The sequence below is a fragment of the Varanus komodoensis genome, unplaced genomic scaffold (assembly GCF_004798865.1).
Source record: "Varanus komodoensis strain SLA01 unplaced genomic scaffold, ASM479886v1 scaffold46_3, whole genome shotgun sequence".
Taxonomy (NCBI): domain Eukaryota; kingdom Metazoa; phylum Chordata; class Lepidosauria; order Squamata; family Varanidae; genus Varanus; species Varanus komodoensis.
The window spans coordinates 4,162,539-4,186,723 of record NW_025336044.1 but is presented as its reverse complement, the minus strand read 5'-3'; the positions used below and the strand labels follow the sequence as shown (position 1 = coordinate 4,186,723).

The 24,185-nt window shown below is 46.8% G+C and overlaps 1 protein-coding gene across 6 annotated transcripts in view; it reads left to right on the top strand.

Moving 5' to 3' along the window:
- The window catches only part of LOC123030779 (protein FAM169B-like), a 53,477-nt gene that overhangs the window by 16,136 nt on the left and 13,156 nt on the right, over positions 1–24,185 (top strand). For 5 of the 6 annotated variants that reach the window (XM_044444986.1, XM_044444983.1, XM_044444984.1 and 2 more), the window contains 3 exons: positions 2,991–3,090; positions 14,073–14,158; positions 16,809–16,983. In XM_044444986.1, coding sequence (XP_044300921.1) covers positions 2,991–3,090; positions 14,073–14,158; positions 16,809–16,983 — 361 coding nt within the window. The remainder of the gene's footprint in view (positions 1–2,990; positions 3,091–14,072; positions 14,159–16,808; positions 16,984–24,185) is intronic. The other variant, XM_044444985.1, reaches the window with a different exon arrangement.

Genomic DNA, 24,185 nt, shown 5'->3' with positions numbered 1-24,185 from the left:
AGTTCTTCAGGAGACACCCTTCTTTTCGGACCCCTGCTGGCCGAGAGGCAGATGATGGTACTTGAAAAAGGTCCCAGGCTGGGAAACTGCCCTTGGGGGAGGCTCGATGCATGCCCTCTCTGCCGCCCTCTGTGGATCCGGCTGCTGTACTCAAGCGGTCTTTGGCCTTGAAGTGGTCTTTTGGGTTGGCAACAATCTTTGATTGAAAATAATTTTTTAAAAAGAAATCTGTAATAGTTACCATTTTATTCATTTTAACAGATTGCTCTATTGCTTAATTCCTTTTAGTTGTGATTTCATTTAATCACCCCCACCCCCCGAGTGCCATTTTTGGTGGAAAAGTCAGGAACAAATAAAAAAGTGGTAGAAATCCAGTAATCCCTGTGATAAAGGCCCTTGGGGTACCCGACATCGGCTGTGCAGGTGGGGAGGGGGTTGCTGCAGAATCGCAGCCTCTCTCCAAAGATGTGCCTCCCCGGGACTGAGTTAGTGAGACACCTGGTGCCTCTGGGCCTGAGGCCATGGCCTGGTCTGGCTTGCACCCTGCCTATGCGTTTTACCCAGCATCGCCAGTTTAATTTCCCACAATTCCTGCAACCTAGTTTCACTCTAGTGCATTGTGGGAAATTAAAATGGCCATTGCCAGGGGCCCACAAACATGGGAGTGGCCCCACCACAAGCTCTTCATGGGGAACCTCTTCAAATCTAGAGTGAGCTTTGGCCAGAACGCTCCGCTGCCGAGTCACACCTGAGTTTCTGATGGCCTGTAGTCCATTTGATGGCCTCAGGAGAACTCTTGACTCGTGCTGCTCAGATGGAGCTGCTCCTGCCACATGAGATGCCACTGTTGAAACCGAGCCAGCTTTCCAAAGCGGCACTGCTCTTCAGTGAAAAATGTCAGCAATAAAAAAGCCCTGAAGAGGCACTTTGGATCCAAGCTGTAGCTTTGACTTCCCCGTAATCCAAACTTGGCAGCATTTAGCCCTGTAGATTGAAAGTTGCTATTGCATAATCTGTGATTGCTTGAATCCAGCTGATTCCCTTTCAGGACCATGGGGTGTTTGCGTTTCTACCATTTGCGTTTTCTAATGTGCGTTGCGTTGTCATGGAAAACTTGAACAAAAAGGGTTGATGCAAACTAGATAAAAATGTTTTCAGATTAAGTCGGCAGTGCAGGCTGTTCCCAGCGGGAGACAGACAGGATGTGCAAGTCTTTCTCTCATTCCCCACTCCTTTTGGCACCCTTTCTCTGTTACTCCTTTGCAGAATACTCCTAATTCGCACAGACAAGAAAAAGACTCTGTGAGTGCATTATTTTCTTGAATGGCAGAGACACCAACTGAATAATTGGTTCTTGTAATCTTGGAACGTGGTTTGTAGCCATTTCCAAAGGAAGGGAGAAAGAAAGCCAGAATAGATGAGGGGATTACTTAATGAGGGAAGAAGCAAGGCGGTCCGTCTGGCTTGAAATACTCTTTCGATGCCCTCTAGTGTCCTGGGAGCATCACTGCTTCCGAGGCAAAATGAACTGTGGGCGGTGAGAACGGGGCACAAGAGGGTGACAGCGATGCTCCTGTCCTTAGCTCAACCTGCCGTGCCTGGATGCAGTGCATGGGTCCCATCTGGTGCTGCGCTGGGGAGAGCGGGGGCTGCGGGGAGAGGAGCCGAGGAGCTTAGTCTGCTGAGCAACACTGCTGCCTCACAATAGCGAGACACAATAGGGTGAGCCCAGGACGCCCCCACCCCGTGGGCTCTAATTCCAAACCATTTCTGGTTTACTGCTGGACTTGCACGTAATTTCGGTCTCTGGATGCGTGGGGTGGGTGTCAGTGAGATAGGAGAGCAAGTCGACAGTGATGCTGGACCGCCGCAGCCTTCAGGACCTTCTTCCTGCGGTCGTCTCCCTCTTGCTCTCCTTGGATTTTGACGGCATCAACCACCTTCTGTGCTGCAAAATGGAATACCCACATGGAGGGTAAAAAAAAGGGGGGTAGTTGACAACTCTGCCCCTCCCCTGCCTTTAAGCTTAAATCCTATCTCAGATACAAATCTATCCCCTTACGAGTTGTGTGTTTCCCTGGCCATTTCCTGCAGGAATTATTTGTTTTTAAACAGAGTCTTGGTATTTGGTAGTTTTTCATCTTGTATGCATTCATATATATATTTAGGGGGAGAGAAAGAGAGTAGAAGATGGAAGCAGAAGCAGAAGAGCAGTGGTCTTTTTTGTGAAGTGTGGGATAGGTTGATTCAGTTAACGGCACTGATTTGGCGGCAGAAGTATTTAAGCAAGGGCTTTGACCCGAAATGCATGCCAAGGCATGGCAGGTTGCCTCCGGCCATCCTGGCAATCAGGCTGCAGCATTAGGAATTAACGCCTGCGCTTCCCCTGCAAAAGAGTTGCATGGGACACTCAGGCTTCTGATTGCTTTAGCTACCATAATGATGCAGATTTATATAACCTTGTAGGTGTGCAGATGCTTTATGCACCTTGGTCCTGTTCATTCCTAGCAGGAAACCAGTTTTTGTTTTTGTTGTTTTGTTTTTTTCATGAGAATTTATCGTGCTAAGCTTTGGCTTTGTTCACTCCTCCTTCTTGCTATCCACACAGAAGTTTAAAGGTTCTGTTTGTAGACTGGAATAAGTCACAGTTTTTCATGATGTATACAGGAAACTGGTTTGTTCAAAGCATACTCAACAAACTGAGATCTGAAATTACCGTTTGATCCTAGTGTGTTGTAACAGTTACCTGCTTGCACCAGAGCTTCTAAATCTAGTATGAGTTTCCATTTGCTAATCCAAAATTCAGTGTGCATCACCATAAGCTGTCCAGCACAACACTCAGAGAACATCTTGTTAATGGTTGGTATAAAAACTGAGAACATCAATAAATAAAAGTTTTGTTATTAGTTATAATTTTCTTGCTTTCCTTCTTGTCATCACACTTTGTCTGTGTGGTAGATTATGAATGCAAGTAACTTCTCTGATTCCAGGTTAAACTTAGTGCTTCATCAATGGACTTCCTTCCTCTGTACAGAGAAGAAAGTATATGCAGGCTTCTGGTCTTACTTGATCCACAAGAGAAGCACACAGGTTGGTGTATCTGTCCCCAAAACCCACTGCTGCCCCTCAGTTCCTAGTAGGGCCCAGAGAAGGGTCTGAAGGTATACCATATGATTACTTAGTTTGTTGAGTTTATCAGCTTTGGCTACTGGTGGCATAGAAATAAATAAATATTAGGAAAGGAAAGGAAAGGAGAAATTGTGAGAAGTGTCTGGATGGGACTTCATTTTGAAACAGCATGTAAATCATTCTGATTTTCTGGGAGGAATCGTGAAATATTAATATAACTACTGCTACCACTCACACATATGTTTATGAATTATGTTTTCATTCCATATATATCCCACCTTTTTTCCATCATGGAACTTGAGGAAGCTACGTGGGATCTCCAGGTGGTCACCTCTCTAAGCACTAAGCAGAAGCAGGCCAGGGCGAGCTCTACACCAGAGCCCCCTCTGTTTGTGAGGAAGTGCAGGTTCCATAATTGTGCAAAATGCATTCCTGAAAGTTGGGTCACATGCTAGTGAACCTAGTGCAAGTGAACCCACATGCTTGTGTTTTGCACAGTGCATTTGCAGGAGGGCTGCAGCCCTTCCCCTGCAGTGGCTTTTCCACAGGTAAACTCCACTGAAATCAGCGTGGCTTACTTTTAAGGAAGGCCATTGATGAGTTACGTATGAGTGGACATGCGTTCCAGCTAGTTCCTTGAGATAGGAGGACAAAGGCTTGATAGAACATTGCAGGCTTGGTCTTTTCTAATGATGGGGAGTGGAGGAGGAAGAAGAAGCAACAGTGCACTGTGTTTTGGGAAGAGAAGCCATGGGGGGGCGGGCGGAGGGAGGCAGGGAAGCTGCCCCCACCCGCCTTCCTGCTGAAGCCCGCCTAGCAGGCACCCTCTTCCCCACCAGTCCCCTGGAGCCCCTTCTCCTGGCCCTGGGGCAATCCTGCAAGCTTAGCACATACTGATAAGAGATACCAAGGGAAAACTGCAGCACATAAAAAAGTTGCAACATAACGGATCAGAATGGCAGGAATAATGCAAGGAGGGTGGATTGGAGTGAGCGTTGTGCAAATGCCAGCGAGGCAGGGGTTGCCACGCCAGGAAAAAGGCCAGGCAGTTTCAGCAGTGTAGCCGGCTCATGTGCCTTCGGAGATGAATCGCCTTCCATGCACCTTGTCTGCTCTTTCCCTAGAGCAGTCTTTTCAGTGGACTGCTCCTGTGCATTACAGAGTAGACACATGGGTTCTGCAGCAAAATGGGTTCCCCCCAGCCAGCAATACCTACTCAAGGATTCTTCATCTCGTCCTTCTTCCTCTGGCTCTATGTTCCTCTCAAAGGCCATCATTCTTTGCTTTTGTGGACCATTTGGCTTTTGCCCATTTTAGGCTTTGTTCCCTGAACATTTCGTGCAATTCTGCTAATTCTGGGGTTCTCCTGAGTCCACTTGTGTGTGGACAGCACCATTTTGGCTGCAGACACTAAGAGGATGAGTTCCTTACTAGTCTGGGAGGGCTCTCTTCTACCTTTGAACTGTACGCTGCTTCCAGTTGCTGGGAACCTGGCCCAGAGGAACTGGTTGCACTCACGGCTTACCTGTAGGGTTCCCACAGGCAACTGGCTGGTCTCACTGCATCCCTCATGATCAAGCAGCACAGAGGAAGTCCAAGATGCGAAAAACAGTCTTGTCATGGCTGGGTGCTTTGCGTCTTTTATGTAACTGGCTCTGACTTCATGTGGGCACTTTTTGACTGGGACACGTTTTAAAAAGATTCATTTATGATGGCAAGTTGCATTTCCACTGTCTAAAGAACTTTTGTTAGCACAATGGTATGTTTACTTGTGAGATTTTATTTGTCTTGCATGCAAAGACCCCAGCTGCAGTTCCTTGGTATTTATAATTTTTGAAGCATGATTTTCTGGCACAGGGACTGGGAAGCATCTTTGTTAGAAAGCTTAAAGAGTCACTGCTACTTAGGACAGGCAGCGGTCAGCTCGACGGCTCACGGGCCAGGAGTCTTGTCTTGGCCTACTAGGTATGTCCACAGACTTAGGCTGCTGTACGAAAAAAGGTTATTTATTTTCACTGGTTGTGTTTATTGGTATTCTTAAACCCTCTTTCCAGAATTTGGGAAACATTTCTTTAAGGTTATGCTTAACAAAAATTTTTAGATGTGGGGACTTCTATTGATAAAACTGTTCAAGAAAGTTTAGGATAATAAATCCACACCTGGGGCGGGTGTGAATGTTTCCGTCAACAGAAGTGCATCGTTTTGAGCATCAGGAGCATCACCGAATACCCAAATTGGCTTGCTGTAGCACTCTGCATGTGGAGCAATTCTCTAGTAGTTGGACAAAAATGTTTGGGCAGGAAATTCAGAGCAAGTTTATAGTTGAACCCATTTTCTTTGGTTGCTTTGATTAAAATGCACTCCCCCCCCCCCCCGGCTTCTTTGCCTTGCCACGTTTTCAAAATGTGAATCTGTAGAAGGGTCCCCGCTCTCTCTGCTTACATATCTGTAGATTCCAACAAGCTTTCATAATGACTTCCTTCCCCACTCCGTGGCTACTAGCACTTGCCCCCCATGGAAAATTCGTATCAATAGATGCAATCCTGTTACTACATTCTGCTTCAGAACCAGCTCGAAGTACACCTTGTTTCCTGAAAGGGATGAATGACGGAAGGGTGTAAAGCCTTGGTCCACAGCCTACAGGTTGCAGGTCAGTAAGTAGCCTTGTTGGCTGGGGTTCAAAGAGGCAGCAGTCCACTACATCTGGAGGGAAGCAGCTGGGACAATCCTAGTTTTCCCAGAGTGGATACTTTTTGGTGTCCCACAGTGAAATTCGATGCATGATTCATGGTGAAACTTAGGATGCCATCAAGACCATGGCCATATACGTGAATAGCAAGATCAGTTGACCAAGTGCTGCTCAAAATGGCAGCAGCCGGAGCCAAGAGGGTGTGAAGAGCAGGGCTCCTCCCTCTTTTGTCTCTCCATATCAGACTCAGACTGACACCTTAGATTCTATCCTTGGAGTCCTAAGCAGTTGGGTGAGGAAGAAACGGTGCAGGGGGTAAGGGCTTGTGAGAAATCTGTTTGCAGGTAGGAATCTAACAGATTTTCTGGGCTTGGAAAAAGTCCTCTGGTTCCAAGCATGCAACAGCTAGAGAGTTGGCTCGCTGGAGAGATGCAGAGAGTTTGTAGCACTCTTTAAGGGTTAATCATGCATAGGATTGTACCTTTATTTGTCTATTCCTGGCATTGGCTAGAGTAGTGCTAAAACTCTGAGAACTCATCTCAGGGGTTGAATCTACCTTATCTTGAGACCATTGGTCAGCCCAGCCCAGTATCATGTATTCTGATTGGCAGCCACTAGGGACGCTTCAGAAATTTGATATTTACAAGTACCAGCACAGAAGGACCTGATCCATTCCTCTCTGATGGATCGCGGAGTGGAATATAAACACTTACTAGCTTTGCCACCTCTCTGACTGTTGCAATTTAGTTCTTGGCAGTTTAAATGCATTCTTTGATAAATTTAAATAAGCCTTTTGACAGAAAAGGCATGTTTCAACATTAAGGTTGAGAGAAAATTCTCTTCTCTTCTCTTCTCTTCTCTTCTCTTCTCTTCTCTTCTCTTCTCTTCTGATTAAGGCAGAAACAGAACAAAATTATAGGTAACAATATGTGAGTATGACATGGGCCCGTAGCCTCTTTCTAGAGCCTCAGACAATCACCAGCCATCCCGGAAGATGTCTGGGGACCTCTGCATGCAGAAATGTTCTGGGAGAAGCTAAGGGTGAAGCTCCCTGGCCTGAGATTCTTGGTTACTTGTTGCTAAACTAAGTCCCCTTGTGGGTGTTTATCATAACCTTAGCATGTCTAAGTGTTTAAACCAAAGTTAATGCGGTGAATTGGAATTTGGTTTAATGTTTCTCACTGGTTTTACTATATGGAAATGTGATGACACATCACTGCATGTGTTTGAAAAATATGTTTCCTATTTATACCCAAACGTGAGCGGTGTTAGGTTTATAATGAATACATTCTAATACATATTCATGAACCATGTGAAATTTCTGCAGCAATTCTTACATCAATATATATTTTTAAAGTTAAAATTCCTTTCCCCAACAAATGTTTTCTTTTCCAAAGAGCTTACTTTTATTTCCATAAGAACTTCTTGTGTGTTACTGTAACAAAGCCAAGAGAACATTATGCTCCCAGTTTTTTATCTTTCTATTTTATACAAACTTCCGGATGTTAATCGGCTGCTGCCCAGTTCAAAGCCTCCCTCATGACTGAACTCCTTCACAGCGCTCTCAACCACCTTGTGATTTGCCGTTTTGTGAGCTTTCTTAGTTTTGGAACACGAAGAGCCAAAACGGCCCCTTCCTTCCACTTAGCTTCTAATCACCGTGTCCAGAAGCCTTAAGATTGCAACCTCCCTTAAGCCTCCTTTTAATATGATTGTGATATGGTGTGGGAAGGTGTGGAGGGTAGCAAAAGAGCACATTGGTTCCTTCCCGCCAGCCTTTTAACGAGTCCTGGTCACAAGAAGCTCCCCTTGTGGCTCCCTGGAACATTGTGTGTCTTAATAGCTTTCCACTGAATTAGGTGTGAAAGTTTGCAGTCCGTTTAATGGGTAAGTGAAGTTTGTATTTTCCACTGCTGCTTTTGAAGCAATTGCAGCTGGAGAAGTGAGGCAGGAACTGTCTCTCCTGTGAAGTCTGAGGAGTTGCAGTGTGTGTGTTTCTCCCATTGCATCCCCATTTTTTTCTGCTTCCTCACCTGTTGGGAATGGGCAAGTGACTAGAGTAACATGGAACAGCCCGATCCTGAGCTGCAGGGAAGGGCCTGCAACATTTTCTGTCCAAGCATGCTCCTTAAAAATAGCCCCTTCCCCACAGTCAGCCACCCCCACCCTCCCATCCCATAACTCCATGTCCTGCATCCGGGGCTTTTTTAAGAACTCGAAAGACTGTTCCAGCCTCTGCTCCCCTTCTCAGTCAATGCTTCATTTACCGGTGTTGACCTCCCCCTCTTGCCCAGTCCATGTGCAACAGTTCCCACTGCTCCCCCGCGTTCTTATCTTTCTATTTTATACACACGTTTGTCTCAGAAATCCTCTGCTATACAAAAAGAGCTGCACTATGCACGAGGCATTGGCTTGTGGTGTGCTAAATCCTGGCTTAAAGAGTGGCCTGCACTTGCAGCTTCTGTAACTAAGCCGTCTCCAAGAGCTGAACGGACCTGTCCTTTGCACCAGGAAACACCCCACTGTGTCTCGTAAGAATACATGCAGCTTTCTCACGCAAGATCCTTGTAAGAACATTTATGTGCTTGCCTAATTGTGCCTGCTGGACCTACTCCTAAGCTTTGGAGATTCTGTTTGTGCAGGTCCCAGGGATATAATCCACCATGCCAAAAAATGAAGGTATATATTTCATGATCCGAGTCTACAGAGGTGGGGTAACATGGGAGTTCTCAAACAAGTGGACAGTGCCACCAGGTTTTCGAAGGCCCTTGCTCAGCTCAGGATCCAGAAGCTCAGCTCCTTCCCTCAGTCACTCTGCCTTCTCACTGTCGTTGTTACCAGCTCAGCTGCTTCCAGTAGGTGAAGCAGGAAAAAGATCGTTCCTTAATCTTCTTTTACTTCGCTGCTGCCCTTCTTTTCTGGATAGGCATGTGGTTTGCGCAAAGCGGAGCTAAAGCCTATGTCACTGTAGCAGGATTTGTGTAGTGTGATTTGCACAACACACACGAGAATGACATGGTTTTCAGCTTCCAAGTTGTACAAATCACATGAATTGTGCAAATTTTCTTAGCATTTCTTCCTTTTAAAAATAGCTCCAAACATGGCTTGTCCTAGAGATGGAACTGCACAAAGAAATCTCATCTTGGCTGGCTTCTGATCAGTAGGTTGGAAGTGGGGAGGCAATCCATCTGGCTCATATGAACTAGATTTTCCAGCATTCAAAGAACCCTTGATGAAACTTGAAATCCATTGTTATGCTTCTTTATTTGTCATTTAGCACATGGTGATGGATCAATTAGCCAGGAGTCAACAGTCCTAATACACAGTCGATGTTTGGCTGCCTGCAGTTGCTCCTTTGTTCTGTTCACGCTCACCCGCTCATCCAGCGTGCACCGCAGGGGGCAAACCAGCTCCTCACACATCCAGACCAGCTGGCGTTTGGGTCGTTGGCTCCTCTGGGCTTCTTCTGCCAGTTGCGCCTCACCTCACGTCTGGGCAGGTCCAGTGCCGGCTCCTGCTCTCCTCACGAACGCAGCCATCCTTTCCCCCCAGAGCAGTACCCATTTATCTACTTGAACTATTGCAAGGTTTTGGACTACTGGGTGGGCAGCAGCTAGAGGCAAATGATGGGTGTTCATTCCATCATGCAGTGCTGGGCTCGAGCCACTGGAGTGTTGGCCACTTCTGGTCAGCACATCCGGCGTCATTAAGCTGCTGTGCCACTGAGCCTCCTGTATTTTCAATGTATTTTATCATGTTGTAAGCCGCCCCGAGGTTTCGGCAAGGGGCGGCATAGAAATGTTATAATCATCATCATCATCATCATCATCATCATCATCATCATCATCTTACACTGAGTGTCCAGTGATGTGGGAAAGACTTAGTCAAACTCTTTTCATAAGCCAGTGTTTGCTGTACTACAGAAAGCTTGTGTTTGGGGTGCAAAAAATGATCTCACAGATGAACATTGCTAATATTAAAAATTACGCATGTGTTTGTTCCCAGTTCATGTGATTTTGAGTTGTTCTTGCTATCTTGGGTTCAAAAATATGTTTTTTTATTTTTTTAACTGAACATAAAAATGCGTGATATTTGTAGATTCTGAAAAGTCATGGAAAATGCTTCAAAACAAACATCTCCCCTTATGTATGGTGCATTTTCTGGATCCAGATGTTTTGGTATTATTAAACACAATTAATCAAGAAGGAAAAATAAAAACAAAGGCAATATCATGTCACATTTTATGCTCTGCAACTTTTTAGAATTCAGGTTAGGGTCTAAAATGCACGGGAGGTTTTTCTATGCACTCTGTGAAGTAGGAAGGATATATATATATGCGTGCACGGAAGATAATCCCAGTAAACAGATGTGGCAGTTGTGGTGTCAACTTTATTAGACTATTTTCTCTCTGTTCCTTTAAATGATTGTGTAGCACAGCCGTTGTGTCAAATAAAAGACAAATTTTGCAAGTACTATGCAGAGAGCTGCTTCAGTCTTCACGTGTGCGTAAATGCACATGAGTGTATTGCCAGACCCAGTTTGCTATTAAATAGAAGCCTCTCCTGTGGATGTTGGGCCCCTCTGATCCCATACGACAGATTGTTCTCATGTTCTTATTTTCAAAAAGGGTAGTAGAAAGGACATGGGGAATTACAGACCGGTTAGCCTTACGTCCATTGTAGCAAAACAATGGAAAGGCTCATAATAGAGAGAGATCTAGTGATGCTAGATAGGGAAGGGAGGCTGACAGCCACACAACACGGCTTCCGCAAAAACAGGTCCTGCCAGAGAAACCTTGTGGAATTCTATGACAAGGTTTCAAGATGGCTAGATGGAGGGGGTGCAGTGGATGTGGTATACCTGGATTTCAGCAAGGCCTTAGACGAAGTGCCCCATGATATCCTGGTGGAGAAACTGAGGAGTTTTGGGATACACCAAAGCACTGTCCGGTGGATTAGGGCATGGTTGACTGACCGAAAGCAGAAGGTAACCATTAGTGGGGAATCATCGGGATGGCGGCCAGTGACAAGCGGGGTCCCCCAGGGCTCTGTCCTGGGGCAGATCCTGTTTAATCTTTTCATTAATGACATGGAAGAAGCGGTGAAGAGTCTGCTGGTGATACTAAAACTGGGGCAGTGGCCACAAGTGAGGGGCAGGTACTCCGGATCCAGAAGGATCTGGACAGACTATGGAAGTGGGCAGGAGACAACACGATGGCGTTCAATGTGGATGAGTGCAAGATCTTGCACTTGGGGCATAGGAATAGCTGTCATAAGTACAGGTTAGGGGACAAGTGGCTGGAGAGCAGCACCTGTGAAAAGGACCTCGGGGTGCTGGTGGACTGCAGGCTAAACATGAGTCAGCAGTGTGATGCTGTGGTCAAGAGGGTGAACGCCACCCTTGGTTGCATAGCCAGAAGTGTGGCTTCTAGACCAAGAGACGTATTGCTACCACTCTATACAACTCTGGTGCACCTGCAAGTGGAGTATTGTGTTCAGTTTTGGGCCCCTCATTACAGGAAGGGTATAGCCAGGTTGGAGTCAGTGCAGCGTAGGGCCACAAGGCTGGTGGCCGGTTTGCAGGGGATGGGGTATGAGGCGAGACTGAGGGAACTGGGTCTCTTCAGCCTGGAGAAGAGGAGACTCAGAGGGGATCTGTTGGTGACATATAGGTATGTGAGGAGGTGTCACACGGAGGTGGATAGAGACCTGTTCTCCCCTGCAGAGGAGGGCGAGATGCGCTCCAATGGAGCAAAGCTCAGGGAACCAGGGTTCAATTTAGGTGCTGGGAAGTACGTCCTTACATTCGGACCCCAGTGGGCTTCTATGGGAGGTGGTTAAGGCCCCATCAGTGAGGGTGTTCAAAGATAGGCTAGACACGCACATGGTGGGCATGTCATGAGCGGAGCTGGCTAGAGCCTGGGGTCAGACTAGATGGCCCGGGAGACCCCTTCTGACTTGCTCTGTTTCTCTTTATTAGCACTTACTTTGCACTTGAAGGTAGTATTGGGGAGCTTGAATTTTTGTAGGCTGTTTGTGCACTGTAAAGATAGGAAATAAAACCTTTGTGCCATGGAGTATGGGATATTTTATTGTTTTTTAATTCCTTTTGTGAACCATCCAGGCTGCTTTGGCTGTGGGCATTATAGAAATGTACATAGTAATAATAATAAGTAAAGAATTAAGCAGAGCTGCATTCATGTCCCTGCATCTTCCCCATGCAGCTTTCTTTCACTGTGTGGATGTAGCACATTTTGGAACATGGCTTTATTCATTTGAAATGTAAATTAATTAAGCAGTACTTCTTACTCATCATTTGGGAGCTAGCGGAGAAACCAAACTTGTCCTTGCACAGGAGAAACATTTGTAGAATCCTGGAGGTAAAGTAAGCAATTAATGGCGGATTGATTGAAGCATTTGTGGCTTGAAGCATTCCAACTCTGGTATTTCCCTTTCTGGTACATAAATCTTCTCCCACCCTATTTCTGCAAACAAACACAGATTAGCTTGTTTTGTAGCAGATTCTGTATTTCTTGGTAACACAGGTCTTCCTTTGGTGTGTGCAGTTGTGTTTGGACATTCATTGACTCAAAATGACACTCAGGAGCACCTGTGCACAAGCTTGCTTTGTCTCTTACTGCTTTTCTCGTGCAAGTTGATGGTGTGCCATCAGCTTGTCTCTGCTGACTTATGGCAACTCTATGAATGAACGTTCTGCAAAATGTCCTGTCCTTGACAGTTCTGCTGCGGATCTGGCTTTCTTTATGGAATCAACCCATCTCACCCTAGATCTTGCTACTCTTCCGCCTTCAGCTTTCGCTAGCCTAATTGTCTTCCCCATTGAGTCTTGCCTCCCCTTGATATACCCAACAGATGATCATCTATAAGCCCTAAATTGAGTGCAGAACCTCAGGCCAGGACTGGGGCTTTGGCCATCTGGGGGCCCCAATCTAGCAGTCAGGATTCTGGTTGACTGCTAGATTCATGGTTGTGTCCCTTTCCTTGGCCCCACTTCCCCCCTGACCACTGCTTGGAGCTCTTCTAGGTTTTGTGCAGTTCTTTGTGCTCTAATGGGGAAAAAAGCATCGGAACGCCTCTCTCAGGACTGAGTAGCAGTACGATCTTTAAGCTCCAGTCTCCTGGCTTTACTCCTCCTGCCCCATTTGCCTTTGGTTGCACCCACCATTACATTGCAGCAACTCCAGAGCCCCTTTGGAATGAACACTTCTGACTTAAATGGTCCACACTTGGGAAGCCATCTCCCTCCCCTGTTCTGCCGTCAGCTTTAAGATGAACTAGAAACAGAGTCTTAAGTGTACCATCTAACACAGCCTTCTCAGCCCTACAGATACATCAGCCTACAGCCAGTGGTTGAGATTATAGGAGTCGTCATCCGAACTCCTCTAGGGTGGGGAAGAGTAATCTGGCATCAGATTAGGTCCACAAGATTACCCAGTGGTGTTCCCAGTGATTGTCCCTTGAACAGAATTCTCTTTCCCAGGTGGTTTGCCAAAACAAAAGCCTGCACATCTTTAGGATACACTTTTGTTCAAGCTGGAATTAGAGTAAAACAATTGGCACATTTTTTATACAAGAAGGGGACGGGGACGGCAGAGGATGAGGTGGCTGGATGGAGTCACTGAAGAAGTTGGCTCAGCGTGAGCTTAAGTGGACTCGGGGGGATGGTGGAAGACAGGAAGGCCTGGAGGAATGTTGTCCATGGGGTCGCGATGAGTTGGACATGACTTCGCGACTAACATAACATAACATAACAGTGCCCAAGGATCTTGCTCTATTGGACGTTATAAAAATGTAACAAACACACAAAAATATATCTTTTGTGTGGGTGTGAGTGAGAGAGAGAGACAGAGGCAGAGAGGGGGGGGGATAATAGTTCTGGACTAGGTCTGATTACATAATAGTTCTGTGGACACGATTCCACAGAACTTTACTTTTTCCTGGCAGTGCAACTGATGATTTGCCCAAGGTTACATCTGTGTGCATTCCACAGCATTCCAACATGACCATGCATGTTGATAGGTTGGCTGCTAGTTTAAACATTCAGGAGTTTTCCCCTGGAAACCTAGGGTGGGGGAAATTATTATAGTTCACTAATAATAGAAATGAAAAATGTATGTGTGTGCACACATGCAAAAACAAAACGTGTAACAAGAGGAAGGTACATTTCTGAAAATTTGCACGAGCTTCTGGTATCACCATTGTAAATAGAAGTTCTCTGTTTCATTGTTTTCTAGTTTTAGCAATTTATTTGCACAGCTCCTGGTGGCTTGTTGAAGATGCAGTGAAAACAGCCGACCCTTCCCGAGATGGTCTAATAGAGGTGAAGATGCTACTTTAAGCTATTTATCCCTGCCTGCCAGTGAATCTCAAGGACTGTGTGCTGGTGACACCTTGAGCCAAAAAGAACAGCCCTTCTAGAAATACGTATGGAATGAATAATGTAAAAAATAAGCAGAGATGTTACTTGATTTGTATAATGCTTTTATACGAAATATTTAGGTTTCAGAAAAAGTGTGATGTTGCAGATTGGGGAGGGGTTGTGAGAGGAACAAAAATGTTCTCTCTTTTGAAATCTCAATTGACAAGATGCAGTTGTGAGTTTTCATTACACACTGCTATTACTAGGCACTTAAAAGATTCCAGGCAACTATTCTGCCTGTCTTAGTAGATATCCTTATATATACAACTTCAGAAATGATTACTAGAATGGATTTAAATTTCACAGATGTCAGAGCCAGCCCCTAATTTCTCCTTCAATGAAAGATCATTTCAAATAATTTGCATCCTGATCCAGATCATCCCCAACAATGGACCAAGTTGTTATCCCAGTTTAATTACCCAGTAGAATGAATGGGTGGTTGGGGGAGCTACTCTGGCACACGGAAAGCACAGGGGTTACTCTCCCATCCTCTGTTGCACTCTGCATTGAAATCACTCCCAGCCCCAGCAAGGCAATTCAGCTGAGAAGCAACCCTTCCTTGGCTCCAGGAGGCGTTCCAGGGTTCCTGGGATGGTGGAGGGCTCTGGGGCATAGATGGTCCAGTGAACCCACACGTAGTGATGCCCCTGTGTGGGAGGCCTGCCTTTGTTTGGACCCTTGGGGCCTCATGTGGCTAGCGCAACCAGGTCATCCAGTGGTGCTTGGGAGAGCCTTTCTGTCTGGGTGGTTGCAGCCATTCTGGAGAAAAGGCCCAGGCATCACTTTGGGGAGTTCTCTTCCCCCAACTTAGAAAGAAACAGGGAAACTGTGGGCAGTGGGCAGAGCGAGCCTCTCCTGTCCCACAGCTGTTGCTGTGCTGAAAACTGGGTCCATCTGTGGTTTCTCATGGACCTCCTGGTGTCTGTCAAAGATGGAGCAGGTTTGGGGGGAGCCCCGCCCTATCCCAGCAGAGGGAAAAGGCCAGAAGGGCTGCTCCTGAGACTGCGGGAAGCACCCTCCAGATTGGACAGTAGCCCTGTTCGTGGTGAACTGGATCTGTATCTTTTTGGGACACCAAGACATATCAGGTTAATTAGAATTTCGGAAGCAGAAGAGAAGGCCACTTTCATATTTTCTGTTTCTTGCCCAAGGATGCTCTTAACTCTCAGCCTTTGTGAGCAAAGTTGATTCATCTACCACCACTGATGAAAGGGTACAGATACAACTTTCATTCGTTTGCATTTCAGTGTGAGAAGCCCACTTTTACTTGATTCCATACAGTGTCGCATGAACATTGCCACACATCAGCCACACAGCTCATGGTTCAAAGGGTGGTCAGAAGGAATATGATGCCGTGAGTCTTAAACTGAAGCAGATGTAGCTGAGGGCAGGGCCTACACTGGAAACAGGTGCAAGTGCAAAACGGACAGGTGATAGAGCAGGTCCTAAATCCCCTGGCATATTTTTAGCCTTAAAACCATGGAACTTGGGGCAGTGGCGCTGAAAGTGCCCCAAGGGAGCTGGACTGTCTCAGTTTGTGTCATTTCCCCAGTGGGGAAATTGGGAGAAAAGGCCCTCTTTATTCTTGCCTTTGGGAAAGATGTAACTTGTGGAAAAGTTTATCCCGATCCTTCCTTCAGTTCCAAAAGCGGGATCCTGGTTACAAAAAGTTACAAAAAGGATGCCATGAGACGTGTTCCTGGATGTGCTGCATCACTATAGCTTTGCTGCTCCTGAGCTGATTTGGCCAAGAAGGAAGACTGGGGTCTAAATAAAATGGATCATGAGGAATAACACCATAGTCATGGCTTTCTTGAAGCATCCCCTGGCAGGACATGCCTTTCTAAATGCTTTTCCAGGGAAGCTTCCATGTGGATTCCCTCTCATTTCACCTCTACTCTCCACATGTTATAAAAGCCAGGATGCTCCTCAGCCCTGCTTCTTTCCTACCTTCCTCTTTCAGCCCCTTTGCCCCTTTGGCAGGTAGAGAAAGAGGCCATCAGATAAGCAAGTTACTCCATTACCAATAATAGCGTTAGTGCTGCTTGATCAGATACATTGCTTTTGTTTTATGGAGTTCTTCATGCTTTAAGGGATTTTGTCTAATCTAAAATTCCTCCCTTGCCATCTCTCAATTTTGATGTGGTTAGAAGCTTCCTAAGAGGGCATGCTTGTCTCTTTATTTTGCAAATTCCCCAGTGGATCAGATGCGGTAAACCTGTTCTGTGTAAGAATTACATAACTACGGGCCAGATGAGTTTGCAATGTGTGTTGGCTCTTTATCAGTTGAACGCTTCATGCCTTTCCTATAATAATCTTACCTGATTTCCAATAATATTAATTATGCGCAGTATGTTCTGCTGAAAAGCTCTTCTGTGCAAATCACACATTTGGCAAATGCATTTTCTTTTGATCATCCAACGACTCTCAGATATTTTTATCCCGCATAACTTACTTTCAAAAGTATTCTTTGTGAGATGACAGAGCTTTTCATCGCTTTCATTTTGTCTCTCTCTCCCTTGCCCCCTCCTCCTACAATTTGTCTTACAAGGTCCAGACCTTTGCAGAAAGAATCGTTCTCTTTTTGCTGAACGGCATCATTTTTGGAATGCTAGAGAAGAATCTGAGTCACGATGAGCCGTTTTTGCCTCATTCCAAGAGGGAGTGTGCCAAAATCCTCTGGAGGAGTGGAGACGCGGCTGCCTTTTACACTGTCAAAGCGAAAGGTATGTTGATCTGAGCACAGACAACTTCCCCATCATTAAGTACATGTATGGAAAAAGAAATTGAACCATGTTTAAAATCCAGGTTTCTTATGCACACTGCAACCACAGTTTAGTGTGTGCTTTCGGAACATTTCTTTTGGCACTTTCTCTCTCCTCTTTAGCAGGTGATAGCTGTGCCCACTCCCTGGCTTGTCCCAGTGTCAGGTGATTGTTAGGCGATGGGCCTCTGCTGCAGAAACAATGAATCCTGATACAGGCAGCCGTGGTGTTTACCGAGTGACTCTGGACCATTGTTTGTGCTCCCGCAGCCTGCCTACACACTTGTTTTGAGGATGCGGTTGAGTGGAGGAGGACAATGAAGGCTGTCTGATGTTGCGTAGATCCAGGTTCTGGTTCCCCCCACTCCCAAAGCTCACTGGTTGCATTGGAGCCAGTCACTGACACTCTGCCTAGCCTACCTCACAGGGCGGTTGTGAGGCTGAAATGCAGAGAAGGAGAATCATGTTCACTGCCTTGGTCTCCTTGAAGGGGACGGAGAATATACATGCAGCAAATAAATTGCTAAAAATAAAATTGTGTCCTTTAAATGCCTTTAAGCAGAGGGCAGGTAGCTGTCTTCTGCACTGTCATAGAAACATAGAAATAGAGCGAGTCCGAAGGGGTCTTCTGGGCCATCTAGTCTGACCTCCAGCTCCAGCCATATCTGCTCATGACATGCCTACCATGTGCATGTCCAGCCTATCCTTGAACACCCTCACTGTTGGGGCTTCAGCCACCTCCCATGGAAGCCCATTCCGTACCCTAGGGATCCTAACTTCCTGGCATCCACCCTAAATCTTGGTTCCCTGAGCTTTGCTCCTTTGGAACACATCCTGCCCTCCACTACAGGGGAAAAATGGTCATGACCCACCTCTGCATGACACCCCCTCATGTACCTGTATGTCGCTAACAGATCCCCTTGGAGTCTCCTCCTCTCAAGGCTGAGAAGACGCAGCTCCCTCAGTCTCTCCCCGTATGGCTTCCCCTGCAAACCGACCACCATCCTCGTGGCCCTTCGCTGCACTGATTCCAACCTTGCTATATCCCTCTTGTAATGAGGGGCCCAGAATGGAACACAATACTCCAGTTGCGGGCGCACCAGAGTCGTATAGAGTGGCAGTAATTCCTCTCATGATCTAGAAGCCACACTTCTGGCTGCGTGTCAAGGGTTGATCTGTTGATCTTGTATCAAGCAGGAGCTTCAGTGTTCCTTCAAAGTCTAAAATTGTATGATTTCTGTGGCAGCAAACAGATCTTGGATAACATTGGCAGTGGTGAGTCAAAAGCCCACATGCGAGAGTCGCATAGCTGAGAGACGGCCTTCCACTTACATTGTGAAAGGCTGTTCAGAAGTAAAACAGATTATTACCAAAAACGCTGTAATTCTCAAGCATTTTCTCCTCAAATGAAAATCAGATTTGGGTCAGACCTCCTGCTGGGCATGTCTGTGACTCTTGCGGAAGTGATCCGTATTACAAAGCCATATGCTCTAATTCCTAGAGGCCTTTGCCTCACTTTTGATTCCAGGGTACTGAGTAAAAAAAGGCACCACCTGTGTCAAAGATGATATGCAGGTTAATGAATTCAGTGGTGAAATACAGATGCAGAATAGATACAGGCAAAAGAGCACTTACACTCCCCCTTTCCTGGATCTCCAAAGAGGCTGGAGATGCCAAAGTTGCTGGGCAAGCCACATGTCCTTTCCTTTTCCTGGCCGAGAACAAGTGGTAACACCCCTCGCCACGGATTTTATACATTTCCCTTTGGTACATAACCCACTCTAACTCCACTTCTTGGGAGATGTTAGACTCACTTTCCTGGTCAGTAAAGCTCTCTCAGGAAAGCAAACTGATTCATTCTCACAGCAAAAGCAGCTCTTATCTGCAGAATGGCTGGGAAGGCAGCTGCAAGGCTATTATGTGCAGTGCTGCTTCTAACAAGCTGAACTGTGAGGCATCGGCAGGGCTGCAAGAAACAATCCCAGCTTTTGGACCCTGAAAATGTTCACTGCTGGCTGAACATTAACAACCTCCTTGCCATATTTTGGTAGGGCCCACACAATGCACCATAACAATATTCCAGTGTGATCTTACTATATTGCACTCTTAATTTTTTTTAGTTTACAGTGTCTTTTACACTGAGAGCAATGGCTTATGACTAAGTATAGCTATAAATATGAATACATTATCAACCCTGGTCATGAAGTCACTCCCTATTTTAGGCAGAGGATTAGTGTGCTTGGCACGACTACTAGGGTAATGGTCAGTTTAATGGTTTACAGCAATAAGCACTTGGAGATGTTGAACCAATTGGCCAGAAATATAGAAAGTATCATTAGCTGTGAATCACGGGGGCGAGAAGGCATGAAGCATCCCTAAACTGCTCTGTTACCGTAGCGGTACTTGATGGCTTAAATTTTTTCCAAGGACTCGCTCAAGGTTTTCACAAAAGAGGGAGTCATTTTACAGTATTTGTGATATGCAAAATTAGATGCAGTCAGTTGGATGGAAACAGCAATCATTCAGATTCTGATATAGGAAGTTCCAGAGGGCTGAACTGGGAGATGCTGGCTGATCTTGAAAGCCCTGCAGGAATACGTCAAAACACGGGAGGCTGGAACGAAATCCTTCAGCATTGATTGCTCCTGCCTGGTTCCAGACAAGCAGCCTTATAGATACCCATCTGTGCTTATTCCCCGTGTTTGTGTCCCCTGGCAAGATAAAAGGGGGGGGGGTTGTGTAGCCCCTCACTGAGATGCCCGGACTCTAGTGCTGGGGTAGGCAAGGTGGTGCCTGCAGGAAAGAGTGCACCTCTGGACAGTGTTCCAGGTGTCTACTGGGGTGATTAACCCATGTCTTAACAGCAGCCAGGATTCCTGTGGAGTGGGCCTCTGCTGGTGCTGTGGTTCTCAAGCGACTTTTGGGGGTGCTGGGGTCGCCTGGGCAGGTGGCCTTTGCCATGCTTCCCACAACATCCATGGAAATGGAATGGTGGCTCCATGGATGGTTTCTCAAATGTGTGGGCCATTTATGCCTGTGGTCCAAAAAGCAGCCTACTCCTAGCTCAAGCAGTTCTTGTCAAGTCCCCGTCCCAGGTTGTTTGTCCTTCTGCAAAGCTTGGAGTTCTCCCTGGTCCTTCACTCTTGCACTGTTTTGAAGAGACCCTCTGGATGCATTTGCTGCAAGGCAAGGATCTGCAGGGAAATCTCTCTGCTTTTTATTTTCCCATTAACCCTTTTTATTTTCCCATTATTTTAATGTTTAGTTGGCCTCAAGTAGGGTTTTATCATGACTTCCTGGGTGCTGTGCTTGTTTTGTTTTGTTATTTTATTTACTCCTTATTATAAGACCTCCGGAGATGTCAGTGGTGGACGGGGTACAAAAGTTTAAATAATAAATAAATATTCTTCTAGAAAAATGCAGCTGGGGGCGCTGCTGTGCTCTAGAATAGGGGGCTTGGCCTAGGGGTCTCCTGGGGTCCTATCGTCGTCCAATGCAATCCTTTTCCTCCTCCTGATGCACACTTTTTTTTTTGCTAGCTTGGGATGTCTTAGAATCCAGTGAACACAGACTGTAGGCCACACCTTCCTTCAGTTTTATGTGAAGCTGGAGACGTTGCTGTCATTCTTGGATTTTGTGTAGGGGCGTTTGAGTGTGTGAACACAAGTCACACAATGGGTTGACTTTGGGCACCATTCAGAAGAAATGTCTGGCTGTTACACAAGGGCTCTGTCTGCAGAAGGTCCCTCTGGGAAAGCATCTGCCAAGCCGGCTTGTTAATCAGGGAAGCAGCTGGGATGTGCCACCGGGTTTGGTTTGGGTCTTTTAGATGTGGGGTGGAATGGGGTTGAGCTTTTCCTGGGTTTTTGGATGTTTGAGAGCGTTAATGGCTGTCTCCTTTCTCTGCCCTTGTAATTGCTGTTTACCATTCTGCTGGCTCGCTGGTTAGTAATTTAGCATGTGTGACTTAACCAAACAGATTAAAGGCTCTGAGAGCGCAGCCTGCACAAGGGAGTCCTTCTCCAGCGACATCCGTCTGCTTTCCTTGTCTTTGCTTCAGCCACAATGCCTGGTGCTTATACCAAAAGAACTACAGCGGCCTTTCCATGCGAGCCCCCTCCTCTCGCGCGTGCATGCCTGGGGGATGGCACCGAGCTGAGCCGGAAGCCCCGTCCCCGAGGCCAGCCGGTTCCTCCTGGCTGCAGGGCTGGCAGGGTTCTCGCTGGGTCGGCCTCCGTTCCTGACTTCAAGGAAGAACCAGGCGCGCCTAAGGCCTTTTCTTGTCGATGCCGCGCAGGCGATGGTATCCTGGCCAGTGGGCATGATCCTGCTTCCTGCTCGGGCATTCGCTGGCTGCATGTGGGGGGTGGGAGAATGCCCAGTGCATTGCAGCACCGTTGCTACTGGGGGAGGTGCTAGGAATGTCCGCAAAATAGCTGTGTTGCTCTTTTCGCGTTCTCTCCCAGGTGAAGGGGCAGAAATGACCTCTGTTGGCCGGATTTCTAAGGCTTAACTTAACCAGCTGTATACTTTGAGCACCCCCAAATCTCCAGCACAGTTTGGTTGTGTGGGAGTAGGCTTGATTTCTGGTGTTCGGAGCTCTTTCCCACAATGCGCCCATGCTGTGGCTGCATTCACACACAACATTAAGCTGTGGACACAGTTTCCTCTCTGGTTGAAGCTGCCAGACAATAATGTGTTTCCACCCCCTGCTTCAATCTTCCTGCCGGTGGTGTGTATCCCATCAGCCTCTGTGGCTGAAATTAATTCCAGGATGCGCCACTCCTGCTATACCTACCTCTTCTGCATTGGTCTACTTATAGAGGCAGGATGGCTAGAGTGACTGCTGCAGTTGCTGCTCTTTCCGCTGGACTCTATGGTAGCCACATGGAAACTTCCTTTTTGGGGTCAGATGACCAAAAAGCCATGGCAAAAAGTAGAAACCATACAGCAGACCGTTGTTTCCCTCCAGGGTTTCATGGAAACCAAGTGCATTGTGCAGTAAGTCCACAACAGGATTCAGACAGACCATCCCATGATGGAAACTCTGTGGCACGTCATGTGTGAACCCGGCCAGGATATTCACTGCCTTGCAGACAATGTGCTGTCAGCTGTCCCCACTGTTGGGAATCCTTGCTTGCCTGCTCTTCTATGACTGGCAAGTTTTACTCCTTCCCCTTATTAGCCTTCCTTCCCCTGCTACCTTCCCTTGGTCCCCTTCCACCAATTATTTGGCTATTTCTTGGTTTCCCCCACCCCAGGTGCTAATGCCAATTGGGTATGTTTGCAAAATCAGGAAAAGGTGCATAGGAGATTGCTGAAGTTAGTCACTCTTATATTTGGCTGAAGCCTATTTTAAGAATTCTAGGTGCCCTTGGCAAATGACTGGATGTCCAGGTGAACAGATATCTAAGAGGATTCCACCCCCCCTTCCGCCCCGAGCCCTGGTTACAGGAAAAGCCATAGGCCAGTGGTACAGCACACACTTGGCATACAGGTAGCCCTGGATTTAACGCTCAGCATTTCCCTGTGGGGTTGGGAATTGCCTGAAACCCTGGAAAGATGCTCCAGTCAGTAAGCAACAAGCTAGACCAGTGGAATGACACAGTGTACTTCTGTGAGGGGCACTCCACTTCTTCCAGCCGGAAGGTCAGATTCTGTTTTCGAGAAGCTCTTCTGGGCCATATGCCTTGTATGGCAGGAGTCGACCCATCTCTGCCTCTTGCCAGAAATTTGACCTTACGAGAGGCATTTCAGTCTTTAGCATTGAGGGGAACCATGAGGCCACCAAACTACTGGGGGAAAGCAGCAAGATGTTCAGGTGTGCTCATTCTTCGGCAGCGGGATTCTTCACTGTCATTGCTGGCTCTTTATCTTTCCAATCTCATAGCAAGCTTTTGCTAGGCTGTGCCAAGTGAACAAGCAAAAATGTAAGTGATTCCATACAATATTGATACACTGAAGGGTGGTAATGGTGAGGACACCATTCCATATAAGCCTCCCTGGGTTTGAAGACCTCCCAGCACCAGCACAATGCTGGCTGCCCTGAGCACCATTTCCTGGTAGAAATGCAGGGCATAAATACATTAAATATTGTACAATTCCCTCATAAGGTTATGGCAGACGCTGTAGCAAAAATTATTAGCTTCCCAAAGTGGATGGTGTCCCATGACCAGAGTCGGCCATCTTGGTTGGGCTGCCAGCCAGGACATGGTTTCTTGGTCGTGTGGCCTCCTGCTTTTCTTAGCCCCATCTGTGCACTCCAGTCTTGTGCGTAATTCAAGGGAAGCAAGTCCTGCCCAAAGAGGGCCTTCGTGCAGCTGGATTCTTCTGCATTGACTTGAATAACTGAATCACCCTTGCAAATGGAGCAGAAGAGATGCTATTCACAGGTGGGCATTGACTAAGAAGATGCTTGTCGGCTCACCTGAGTGCAAGATCAGGGAAAGAAACAGAAGTTCACTTCCCTGGGACCTCAGGTCCCCACCTGTGAAATGGAAGCCCAAATGAACCTCCCAGGCTCAACAACACACGCACGTCGTGTTGTGCGTTCTAGCTGGAGTTTCATTCCATTCTTGTTTTGCATGGTGCAGCAAATTCAAGAGGGTTGTCGAGCCCAAGGTGGGCCAGGAAGTGTGCCTTTGAGTGAGCCGTGTGGGTCTTTTAAGAGGATTGAAGGGGTCCGACTTGTGCATGTGAGGAAGAAGCATCTTCACAAGGCTGACAGGAAGGAGAAGAGTTGGTACGTTTTCTTGCTGGAAGGCGCCTATCATATATTGTATGCCCACGATTGCAAAAAGCAATCCAGTGTTGCTGTATGAAGTACGTTGCAGGCAAAGTGCTGATGTGATGCACTTAAAAGAGCGATTTGTTTGTTTGTAGCTTTTATATTCTGCCCTTCACAATGTCCCAGGGACTTACACTGATTTCTTTCCATTCGTTAAAGCTCAGGCTCAATGCGTAGGCTGGCAATGCACCGGGCACTAGTTCCACTTGTCCTCGCCTGGCAGTTGCCGCTTTGGCGCAGAAAAGGTTGCATGGGGGGAATGTTGGATGCCGCCTCCCCAAGGCCCATGGAGCACCTGTGAGCAGCAGTGCCCATGCCTTCACCGCTCCACCTGGACTTTCCCTCAGGAGCGGCTGAGCTGGCCAGTGGCAGTGGTG